Raw genomic sequence first — 11532 nt, 5'->3', positions numbered from 1 at the left:
AAACGTACAGGAGTGTATCGGATCGATGTGCCGGGGTTGGTTTGGTATGTGCTCACTTGTCTGTACAGTGAGAGGTAGGTGATCAGATTTACGCAATGTTTCAGAAAGGGACTGTGGCAATAACTTCAGATTCAACGACGGAAGTTCATATGATGTACTTGTTTTTTATATGAAACAACGTATGCTAGGGTTCTGTTGTCATTTACCTCTTTACATTCATCTATCATCCGAGGAATGAATTGTATTCATACACTCGCTGCTATATGAGCTGCGAGCACGAGGATATCTGCTAGGATATTGGTCTTTGGCACCCACAGGATCCCCCCGATCTTGACTGTTGAAATTAGTATGGCAGGACGCTAGCAGCACTTCTCGCAAGCGCAATTACCTCTACGATAATTCGACCATTATCGCCACACGGATGACCACGGTGAATACCACAGATGATGACAAAACCGCGCTGTTGGCTCGATATATCCTGGAAATTTATATCCTCATTCACTGTTGGGGGTTCAAGTCGAGTCTGCCAATCCGATCGGTTGCTTGAGATATAGCAGACCCTCATGCGCAACCTTGACGTTTTCTGCAACTCATGATAATGGATTGTTTTCTTGATTACACGCTTCTTGGATGCGCCGGTTAGTTGCTCATCGTCAGACTCATTGCAAGGCTCGCTGGCCTTCCTCTTGTCCTGTTGGGGTTCGATGGTTTCTGTATCGTCATGTCCCAACTTGCAGCGATCTTCGCGATCGTCCCATAGGCAGATATCAAAATAGTCCTTCCTGGGAACAAGGACACATGAGACGAACTTGTCATCTTCCACCAGGCAGTGATCGCATGCTCCCTCTCTCTCTATAAATTCCCCAACCGCATAGGATAGCAAGGCTCCAATCTTAGAGAGCAAATTCCCCACTTAGCAGTCGAACCGAATGCTCTGGACGCTACCCTTTTGTTGTTTTTCTTTGGGTGATTAGGTCTCTCAGGAGCTCCATCCTGACCAATCGTCACAGCAAGCGTCCACATCTTTTTGAGCGATTCCGTGCTGTGAACCAACTACAGCCTTGGGCTCTGTAGGCCCAGACTCCCGGAGGACCTTCAGGGCCGCCATATTGCGAGCTTTTCAGGGTGGGTGATTTCGGGGCCGTGCATGATTGGAAAGAGATTGGCTATAGCTGTTAACAGTCAGCAATGACTTATATCAGGAATCTGTGTCTGTATACCTGCAGATGTTTTGGTAATGCATTAGACATGCACAATGCAAGCAGCATAATAAGAGAGAGAAGGGTCGTTCGTACTCCATAATCATCAATTGACTCGGCTTGTCAGCTGGCAAACACAAGACAGACCTCCTATCTGGGGTGAAAAGGTTATCCTTCGCAGAGTCATAATGTTCGTCATCGAGATCAAAATGATCTGCGGGGGGTGTTTGTATGAATTGACCAGTTGTTGTTAGGGCGGATCGGCTCACAGCAAGATGCGATGAAGTGATACTGTAGAGTCTGGGTTATTCGCTGGTGATTCTGTAGAAAAGCTTCAATTCCGTTGATAGAGAAAAGCAAAGCATCAATTTCAAAAATCGATCTATGAGCCATAAGGCAAGTAAGTATGTTGGGAAGGCACCGGGCCCAGACAAACAATTAGGTCAGCAGTTATCGGCGAAATCCGGGGCTTATCAGTGACGTCGTGTTCTCCAAACACAACCCAACCAACACCAGATCGATCCCCAAGGACTCGCTGAACAAAGCAAATATGTCTGATCCCATTCCATCGGCAACCGCTGACCCAGACTCCACCGAGAAACCTCTCCCCTCAAATGCCGAAGATCGCAAAGCCGCTGCCGCCCTCTCATCCCTCCACACGAATGAAATTGCTTCGGATGGTGGCTCCGCCGGGGCCCCGCTTACTGCAAACCAGGAAGCTCTCGGAAGAGCGATGAGCAGACTGGAAATAGCATCTGGACAGAACTCGGGCAAGAAATCGGCGGCTGGGGGTTCGAAGGCGGATGTGGTCAATAAGACGGCAGTTAAGGTCGCCCCAGCTGATGTTACTCTGTTGGTATGTTTGCCGAATCTGGGGTATCTGTGCTAGACTATGATATGGTATGTTAACATGCTCATAGGTGGATCAGCTAGATCTAAATAAGATCAAGGCTACGGAGTTGCTCAAAGCTCATGATGGGGATGCTACCAAGGCGATGAGAGCTTTCATTGCCCCATCTATTCGGGCTTAAGAAACTTGGCTCATATATATGGCTAGCGTTTCTAGCCTATAATGATTTTATGAGTTAGATTGGTAACAAATGAGAAAGTAATGTAGCCTTTTCTCTGCAAACCAAGATTTGCTGTTTATGCTAGATGTGTCTGGGGTATCGCGTTCATGTACATGGAGTGAGACATCAAATCAGAGATCACTCCTCTTCCAACTCATCCTTCTTACGTTCAATGCCCTTGCCCTCGTGAATACTCCACAGCATGAACCATCCAATCACAGATTCAACAGCCAGCGCCCACCAGACGGCACCGATCATATTGTGCTCGTGGCCGAAGCCAAGTCCCCAGCCACCGAGGAAGGGGCCGAGTGTCCGCGCTGCGCTAGCAATGCTCTGTGCGACTCCGTGGACTGTACCAAGAATGGATGGATCAGTGACGCAGTTGTTCACCAAAATAATAGCAGCAGGCAGGATGAATGTTCGCGAGATGACCTGCAAGGTAACCACAAAAGTGAAGGAGGGCCAAACGATCCACGGTATGCGTGGCAGAATCACAAGGAACGGTACCAGGCAGTAAGCGATTGGCGAAAAGGGAAGGAATGTGCGAAAAGATGTGAGGGTGCCAAGTTTTGTCTGTATCGCCGGATAAACGAAGATCTGGAGGGGCAAGCCAATGAAACCAATGATAGCAGTAGCGAAGCCGACTCGCGATGATGGAAGGCCAAGTCCACCGCTGAAATGGAAGAATCCTTGCCGAGAGTTTTCTGGAGCACGAGGCATGGGCAAGAATACAAAAGCCATGGAGTTGAACGCACTTGTGTGGAAGGCTAGCAAGAAGTGAACGAATAAAGTGAGGAGAATATTGCGTGTCCAGACCTGGCGGACTCCTTGTTTTTTCTGTGGCCGGGGTTGCACACGAGAACGAGCTGGGCTTGATGGTGTAGACCAGGTACCCACACTACCGTCCAGATAGAGAGAGTCATCGTCTCTAGAGCGAGTCAATGGACGATAATGTTGAGGTTTCCTAGTCAGAGCTCTTGTGAGCCGCTTCCCCAATTTGCGACCCCAGTCCTTCTTATAACGTGCTACCTCGTGTGTCTGAAGAATAATAATATTAGTGGCAGTCTACTTTCGGATAGGAAGGAAGAGCTCACCTCATCCAGCCCAAGGAAGACCGCGAGAAATGAGATCATTATGAAAAATGCACTCAATACATTTGGCAATGCATATGGCCAATGCTGCATCCACCAGACACCTTCTTTTCCGCCAAGTAAGGATCCCGGGCCAAAGATTCCCGGGAAACTGTTGACGGGATCGGCTAAAGAGCCTCCCAAAATCGGGCCAATGATCACACCGATATTGAAACACATGGGTAGAAGTAAAAATGCTCGAGATTGATATCTAAATGGAAAGTTAGAACAATAATGGAGCAGACTGAGAACACATAAACTCACTTCTTCTCAGCAATTATCTCTGCGACCAGCGTTCTCATCACACCAACATTGCTGTTCAACACACCACCCAGAGTCCGAAAGACCATAGCCGTCGCAAAAGAGCGAGAGAAGCCGAAGCCTATACAGGACAGACAAGTACCCATCAATCCGATTAAAAGCACTCTCTTTCGTCCCATCCAGTCAGCATCAGCAAGACGACCCCACCAAATAGCCGTGAGGAATTGCGCAGCCGTAAAGCTGCCCTGGAGAATACCAGCCTGCGTTGAAATCTGCGAGTCTGGCAAAGATGGATTAAACGATTTAAGCTGATAGAACAGATAAGCCTGCAGAGAGGTCTGAGTTAAGGGCTCTGACAGTCGCGCTAATGTTAGAATCGCCAACTGGCCCTTCTTCGGCAGCGAGCTCCATGTCACCGGCTTCTCCTGAACGCCATCTGCAGAGGCAAGGACACCGTCATTATCACTATCATATTCATCAGCGGAGGGCCGCCACCGATTATCAACTATCAAGGGCGCGGCCCCCAATCTCCTCGGCGGGGAGCTGCGCTCGAAAATTGCCGTATCATCACTATCCAGATCGTCACTTGCGGTGCTCGACGAATCTGTATCGTAGCCGCTCAAATCAGAAGCGTCCTGGGAAGTGATATGCACATCTTGTCGGGTTGCGTGGCGGTCTTGGCCCGGGGTCTGAGTTTGCGGAGAAGACCCCATCAACGGAGGATCCCGGTTCGGGACGCTGTCACGCGAGTGGTGAGATATGGGGGATGCCGACCGGGATGTGCAACACAGCCGATAACTGGTTTTTTGGGTTTGGACAACGTTCTATATATTATGAACAGGCTGGAATGCTTGGAGAAAAGAAATGTTGGGGTGAAAACTCGCTATGACACCATTTCCCCCCACATGGCGTAGCATGTGGAGAGGTTGCCGAGTTAACCGCAACCGCTTCACCTGCAAGGGGCAACAGATGATTCTCAAACACGAATACAGACACATCTATATACGGTCTCCTAAGGTCAGTTTTCAATTGTATTCTATCATCAGTTTACCAATATACAAAGGTATATGATACGCCGGTCGGACTTTGAACCCCGACTGCCGCTTGAGCATACAGGGAGACTTTGATCTAGGAATTGTAGTGCTGTTTCTATGCCGGTGAGCATAACCACATACGTTGTGGCTTGGGAGTCTATGTCTAGGTATCGTCGCCAAGATTGCTCTATCCTGGAGGCTGACTACGAATACACTAAGATCCATGTCTGGTATATTTACCTCCGTCTATGGAAACCACCGTGGTGCTGTTAATAATGATGGCCACATTGACGGAGGGTCACAGGCTGCTTTGAGGTAAAAATTCATGATTGACCATCTGAGCTATTTCAAATTCTTCGAGCAAGGTATGCGAATTTGGAGCACGTTCCCAATCAGCTTAAGTGTAGACCACGACTCAGCCATGATGATCAGTTGTGATAGCCATTACGTGCGTCGTCATCGACCAACTAAAAACTATGTCAGCGCTACGACCCTTGAGATAAAGACTGATAGAGCATCAACTTACCATCCGTAGGACCTCCTCATACGAGCGATTCTGTAGCTGTATCTCAGTGCCCATTTTATCAATGGTATCAACAAACAGCTGTGTGTCATCATCGGGAGAAGCGTCGTTTGTTGGATCATAGTCGCCAGTGAGAATAGCGCAAGCTTTAGTGGGATTGACATCGAAGAATTGAGAATCACTGGTCGACGTAGCTTGATTCGCGAAGACCTTGATGTTGATTTTGATGTCAAGGACCCAAACGCGGCCAAACAAGCGGATGATTGTCATCTTATCAATGGTCAGGGCGTCCCAGCCATTGAGAACCAAGATCACATCGCGTCCTGTGTCTTGGCCTTCATGCAGTAGGCCAGCGAAATACTGAAAAACAGACCCCCCAGAGAGTAGTGGCTGGTCAGCGTCGTGAATAGAGGTGTAGAAGCGTGGGGTTTGACAGGTTTGGTTGAAAGTGGTCTCGTAGCTTCGGAAGGCTAGATTCAGAGCTTCACGTAGTCTGTCGTGCGCAAGAGCTTGGTCAAATGCGTCTCGGCCGCTAGCCCGAGCAACAAAAACAATAATAGGATCCATATCTGGGGGATAGGAAGAAGAGAACAGAAAAGGGTTTCAAGACTGAATGATGACTGAAGACCTCAAAGATCTTGATTGGTTGAGGATGGTTGCTTGAGTGAAGAATTGTGAAAGGTGAAGGATGGAAAACACATATCCTACAGAGCCCAGGACGAGAGAGAACATCTATCATGTGACAGCAGAGTGTTGTTTAAAGTCAACGACTTGCCCAGGTTGTGAGTGTGTCGGTGATATCCAATAACAGTTATAACGACGCAATGGCACCAAGCTCATGTCTCAAAAGATTGGAGACGGGCTAAGAAGATACCTCTCATGGCTCAGAGTTCCTGAATCACTTTGTTAATACAGAAACCCATTCCCTTTGTCTGTCTCAGACTCTTGCTGGTCGAGATGGATAGACAAGGAGACCAATAATGCAAACAATGGCCTTGTTCTTTGATTGTTTGTTGGTCCCAAAATTGCGGTGTTCTTATTCGAGACGATCAATCCCTTCATGTCTTTGATACTTATTCTACCATTTACATAAAACAGACAGACAGGCGCGCATTTTCATTCATAAAGCTTCGGTGCTAAGTCTAGACAATTGTGACCACGTCTGTATCGGCTCAAAGGTGAGCTTATTGATATACATCTCGATCTTATGTTTATCTCTCCTGTTACTCATTCCTCAGATAATAGCTCACCAGCGGACACTCTTCGAGGATCTCCTATCTTGGTCTCATCAACGTCCTCGGTATCTCTCACTTTGTTTTGAAAAATTGCTTAGCCCGGGGTGACAACGCCTGAGAAGTCTACCAATGACCCTTGTTCCGCATGATGCCTTCAAGAGCGAGCGAGCCCTCTCCTAACCCAGCCATTTCAAATTGGGAACACGCCTATCATGACGCGTGGCGTCAATTCCAGAGCGCCATCATGGAGGTTATTGACAGGCTCCAATGGGACCATCCATCAATAGAGTACCGTCAAACAACTATTGAAAAGTTCGGTCGACTTACAATCCATGTGGAGAGGATTCAAAGTGCAGGGCAGGCCATGTTCGAACATGATACGGGCTGCCATACTGTTCGCCAAGAGGCTGTCGCCTATTTCGCCCATGTCTTCTTCATCGACTGTCTCCATATCCATTTTAGATTAAACATGTTAATGTGGAAACTCGTTAATCACCCTCAAAGTGATCATATGGTTTACAGGCACCTTGTGGGATTACTGAACCAAGTTAGGATTGGAGTCTCTACCTTGTGATATCCGGTTTGCTGGGCTATATTACTGTCGAGATTGTCTTTGGATATGCTAACGCGGAAGTTAATCAGTAGGGCGTTTTTGAGACCGGGATTATGGTGGCCTTGGGGTCGTCATCATGATCCGAGAGGGAGAAAGGGGGACTACTCTGCGCCCGCGGAGGGGTTGCGGGATCTGGACCCTTCATGGGTTGACTTTGTTTGGATTCTTTTTTCTTGTCTGCATTGCCTGTACCCAAGGGTGCATGGAAGCTTCATGTATGAACTACGCCGCAATGACTGATCCATTGGTTGTTGTCAAAGCTGGCTTTGGAGCGCTATTTCGTATGGCAACAGATGTGTAAAGCGAGCTACACCGGGCAAATAAGTTCATAATCATGATAATAGCCTTTAAGTCAAGATAAAGATAACTTAGAGTCCTTTCCACTGCAACTTAATTGCAAGTAAATAGGTGAATAAGGAAAGTTTCATTCTTCGAAGTTCGTAGAGACCTAGTTCCAGTAGATTAGATCGCCCATGAACAGTCGCCTACGGATTTGCAATGCGTTACAGGGCAAGAGCAATAGCGAGCATACCGGCTGCACAAGCAACGCCCATAACAACATATCTGGTAGCGGCAGTGGCCCCATCAGTGAACTCCGAGGAAAAATGGGTATACAACGCAGAGATGGAGGCAGACTGGGAGCTGGAACTGGAGCTGGTTTCAGAAGCGGGTGTGGATGTAGTGAGGGAGGTTGCAGTGACCTGGACGCCATTGAAGGAGGCCTGGCTAAGGCTAGTGCCAGTGCCAGTGCCAGTGCCAGTGTTGACGGCGCTCTCGCCAACAGTCTCACTCTGCTTAGCACTTCCATGAGTAATTACCGAGTCGCCGCCGAGCTGACCAATGCGATGGGCAGTGACCCAGGCCTTGACGCTGCTAGGCAGCGCATTGTACCAATCGGGATAAACACTAGCTGAAGCCTCGCTCATGATCGAGGAGAGGGAAGCGGGATCCATTAGATTATTGTACCATGAGGCTGGGACGCCAGTTGCCAGAACAGTCAGAATTGAGTCGGGCACACCCCCAATATCGAAAGTCTCATTACTGGCCGCAGTTTGGATACTCAGAGACGGGTTGGTATCCATAACAAAGGCAATCGGGGTTTTGGAAGCAACGGCATCGAAAGAGGTCTGTCTGATAGCGATGCTGGTGTCGGTGTCAACAACACTAACGTCAGCAATCTCAGTCTGAGAAGGCTTGAGAAAGGTCAAGGCATTGGCAAGCTTATCGTTGAAGTCCATAGCCCAAGCCTTGACACGGGTAGGCAACGTGTTGTACCAGTCTGGGTAGGTGTCAGCTGCATCGGTAGTGGGAGTCGACGAGCGGGAGGCCAGGTCCATCCGATCGTTGTACCATGAGGCTGGGGCTGCTGTCGCCAAAGCAGTCAGAATTGAAGCTGGCACTAGATCCTCGATCTCGCCAGTTTTAACGCTGTCACCGGTCTCGATGATTGATGGCGCGGTGATAACCGGACCAGAGGCAGCCAGGGCCGCGGCGGCGGCAAGGAAAAAGCTGGATAGGATTTTGAACCGCATGGCAATTAGCAAAGAAGGTAAAATGTGTAGGATGAGCAGAGGTTTGTCGTAGTTTGACAGAAAGGGGAAAGCTGATCAAGCCAACCGACTGATCTGAAGGCTGTCAACACTCACAGCCGATGGCCAGTTCTACCTTCCTCAGACCAAACAAGCAGGACTCAACCCAATAAGGCAAATTCGACATGACCAACTACAGCTGACAGGTCCCATTTAGTCGACCATATTGATTCCCTTGATGCTAGGTATTTCGATGAGAAGTTGCATGTACGCTATCCGCCCTCTTGGGCAAAGAGGGCGCCATGGCGTATATTGATGCCTTATGACTGTAAGTAATGGGTTCTAATGGTCTGGGATTATCCTCCCCTTGCTTCTGCTGTTGCCTTTCCGAGTTCAGTGCTGAACTGCGACTTCGTATCTGAAGTCCCGAGTGGGAGCAAATGCGTTCTAATTCAAGGGAGCTTGAGTTCACAATGCTTATATTCAAGGCTAGCACATACTAAACACTCCTATAGAGCTTAATTACTCCTTGTTAGTCGAAGATTAACACCGCAGATATTGGAATTGCCTCTCTAATCCTAGACTTGTGGCCTATGATTGCTGTTAACATGTCAATAGATTACATGGGCAAACTCCATGTGCTCCGCCACTTCAAATCAAATGGTATGCCAGTTCAAACAAATCGAGTCTTTTCATCTGCATGATGCCTATGTCGTGCTCAAGAACTCGAGTATCAGAGGCAAGATTGACCGTGCACATATCTGAGTCGGTTTCCAACCCCACAGCTTCTCAGGTTCGAGCCGGAAATGAAGAGCCATGCCCATCACCCAAAGGATCGACATTCCGAATCATATATATACTCGAGGATTTCCAGCATATGGCCCGAGAGCTCTCGAGATTGATGTTTACGGACGCATCATATGTTGTGGATCCATGGATGTCCGGCTGGACGCCTAACTTCTCAGGCTACCAGAATGAGTCATCCTTTTCCTCGAATAAGCGCCCGCTTCGAGTCCTTCAAAGTCACGTCGACTACAATTTAGCTCTTTTCTTTGATATCTTTTCTGCTAAAACTCTTCGGGGCAATTCTTCACAATCCTTGTCTATCTACCATCTACTCGGACTGTTGCTTCCTGAGTCCGTCCTACTCCCGACTCAAGCACTAATTCTTAAGGTTACGCCATAATTTTCCCCCCACCTTAAGGGATCAATTGCCTTCGTCATGGCTGAATGGAGCCCTAGTTGTAAGAACGGAATTTTGTAAAACGCTTTGCATAATTGACTCGTCGTTAACGATCTATAGCTTGGACACAAAAGCCTATCAAGCAAGATGTCATCTATGAAGACCTTGATGGCTTGAAAGACTCGCTGCAGAAGCTCCAGAAGCTTCCTCCCCTTGTGACCACGCAAGAAGTATGTGTTTTCTTCAATTCTTCGAATTTGAGGTTTGGTCTTATCCTAATCTGGATTACAGATCAACAATCTCAAGAAAAACCTACGCAATGTCGCATTGGGCAAAGCTTTCGTCCTGCAAGGTGGTATGTTGCACAGGAAATTGTCACGGAAGAAATGTAGAGGACTAATTATGATCGTTAGGTGACTGCGCGGAACTCTTCGATTACTGCAACCAAGAAATGATCGAAGCCAAGGTCAAGCTCTTGCTGCAAATGAGCTTGGTTCTCATCTGGGGTATGCCAGTACCCCGCCAAAAGCAGGAAAAAAACTGCCAGCTGACATATTGATAGGTGCCAATAAGCCCGTCATCCGTATTGCTCGGATTGCAGGCCAATTTGCCAAGTATGTGTTCCAACCATCAACCCCAAGTACAAATATTAACATGAAACCAGGCCACGCTCAAGTCCCACAGAAATTGTCAATGGAGTGGAAATGCCCTCTTTCCGTGGCGACAACATCAACGGCTTCGATGCAACTGCTGCATCCCGCCAACCAGACCCATCCCGTCTAGTTTCAGCCTACTTCCACTCCGCCGCAACCCTCAACTATCTCCGCGCCTCTCTCTCCTCAGGCCTAGCCGACCTTCACTCCCCCTGGACTGGGGTCTGGGCCACGTAATCACGCCCTCAATCAAAGAGCAGTACAGCAAAACCGTGCGTGCAGTGAAAGACGCTCTACGATTCATGCAAACCGTAGGAATCGACAACGACCGCGGCGTCGAAACAGCAGACATCTTCACCAGTCACGAAGGTCTCTCCCTGGAATACGAGCAGAGTCTAGCCCGACTCCTCCGCCACCCAGCGCAGCCCGGAAGCACCGCAGCCCCGGAATCAGGCTACTACGCCACCTCCAGCCACTTCCTCTGGATCGGCGACCGAACACGCCAACTCGGCGGCGCACACGTCGAGTTCTTCCGCGGGATCGCCAACCCCATCGGAATCAAGATCGGACCCAGCATGGCGCCGGAAGAGCTGGTGCAATTGCTGGATGTCGTCAACCCGGATCGTGAGATTGGAAAGGTGACTCTGATCTCGCGGTACGGCGCCGCGAAGATCGCTGATTTCTTGCCTGGCCATATTGCGGCTGTACAGGCCTCTGGCCATATTCCTGTTTGGCAGTGCGATCCTATGCATGGTAATGGGCAGAGCACGCCTTCTGGTGTGAAGACGCGCCACTTCACGGATATCTTGTCTGAGTTAAAGCAGGCATTGGAGATTCACCGCGCTGCAGGCTCGTTCCTCGGTGGTATGCATCTTGAGCTGACTGGTGAGGCTGTCACTGAGTGTGTGGGTGGTGCGGCTGGGTTGACTGAAGAGGGGCTTGGAGAGCGATACACAACATTCTGCGACCCCCGCCTGAATGAAAAGCAGGCCTTGGAGCTGGCTTTCTTGGTCGCTGGATTCTACCGTGAAGAACACGAGGACTAAATTGGGATGATCAAAGTGATGAGTTGAGCAAAAATTTCGGATCATTTAGACACAAC

The 11532-nt window shown here is 48.8% G+C and overlaps 5 protein-coding genes across 5 annotated transcripts; 2 read left to right on the top strand and 3 right to left on the bottom strand.

The window, feature by feature from the left end:
* Positions 1–1749: 1749 nt before the first annotated feature.
* N7457_008991 (huntingtin-interacting protein K) lies at positions 1750–2230 on the top strand (the record flags this gene model as incomplete). The annotated part of the gene is made up of 2 exons (XM_057180034.1): positions 1750–2055; positions 2120–2230. 2 exons carry the CDS (start codon positions 1750–1752, stop codon positions 2228–2230), a joined length of 417 nt encoding a protein of 138 aa, XP_057028420.1.
* A 177-nt stretch (positions 2231–2407) lies between these two features.
* On the bottom strand, positions 2408–4373 carry N7457_008990 (putative MFS multidrug transporter; the record flags this gene model as incomplete). Its single annotated transcript, XM_057180033.1, has 3 exons — positions 2408–3307; positions 3364–3610; positions 3664–4373. The coding sequence occupies 3 exons, from the start codon at positions 4371–4373 to the stop codon at positions 2408–2410; spliced, it is 1857 nt and encodes a 618-aa protein (XP_057028419.1).
* Positions 4374–5122: 749 nt separating this feature from the next.
* Positions 5123–5784, bottom strand: N7457_008989 (uncharacterized protein; the record flags this gene model as incomplete). The annotated part of the gene is made up of 2 exons (XM_057180032.1): positions 5123–5161; positions 5221–5784. The coding sequence occupies 2 exons, from the start codon at positions 5782–5784 to the stop codon at positions 5123–5125; spliced, it is 603 nt and encodes a 200-aa protein (XP_057028418.1).
* Positions 5785–7568: 1784 nt separating this feature from the next.
* On the bottom strand, positions 7569–8597 carry N7457_008988 (uncharacterized protein; the record flags this gene model as incomplete). Its single annotated transcript, XM_057180031.1, has 1 exon — positions 7569–8597. The coding sequence occupies one exon, from the start codon at positions 8595–8597 to the stop codon at positions 7569–7571; it is 1029 nt and encodes a 342-aa protein (XP_057028417.1).
* Positions 8598–9816: 1219 nt separating this feature from the next.
* On the top strand, positions 9817–11476 carry N7457_008987 (3-deoxy-7-phosphoheptulonate synthase class II; the record flags this gene model as incomplete). The annotated part of the gene is made up of 7 exons (XM_057180030.1): positions 9817–9838; positions 9898–10007; positions 10069–10132; positions 10191–10283; positions 10340–10391; positions 10442–10652; positions 10691–11476. 7 exons carry the CDS (start codon positions 9817–9819, stop codon positions 11474–11476), a joined length of 1338 nt encoding a protein of 445 aa, XP_057028416.1.
* Between the last annotated feature and the right edge of the window lie 56 nt (positions 11477–11532).

This window comes from Penicillium paradoxum (assembly GCF_028828445.1).
Source record: "Penicillium paradoxum strain IBT 22861 chromosome Unknown utg000007l_segment0_segment0, whole genome shotgun sequence".
Lineage (NCBI taxonomy): Eukaryota > Fungi > Ascomycota > Eurotiomycetes > Eurotiales > Aspergillaceae > Penicillium > Penicillium paradoxum.
This window is presented reverse-complemented; position numbering and strand designations above follow the sequence as displayed.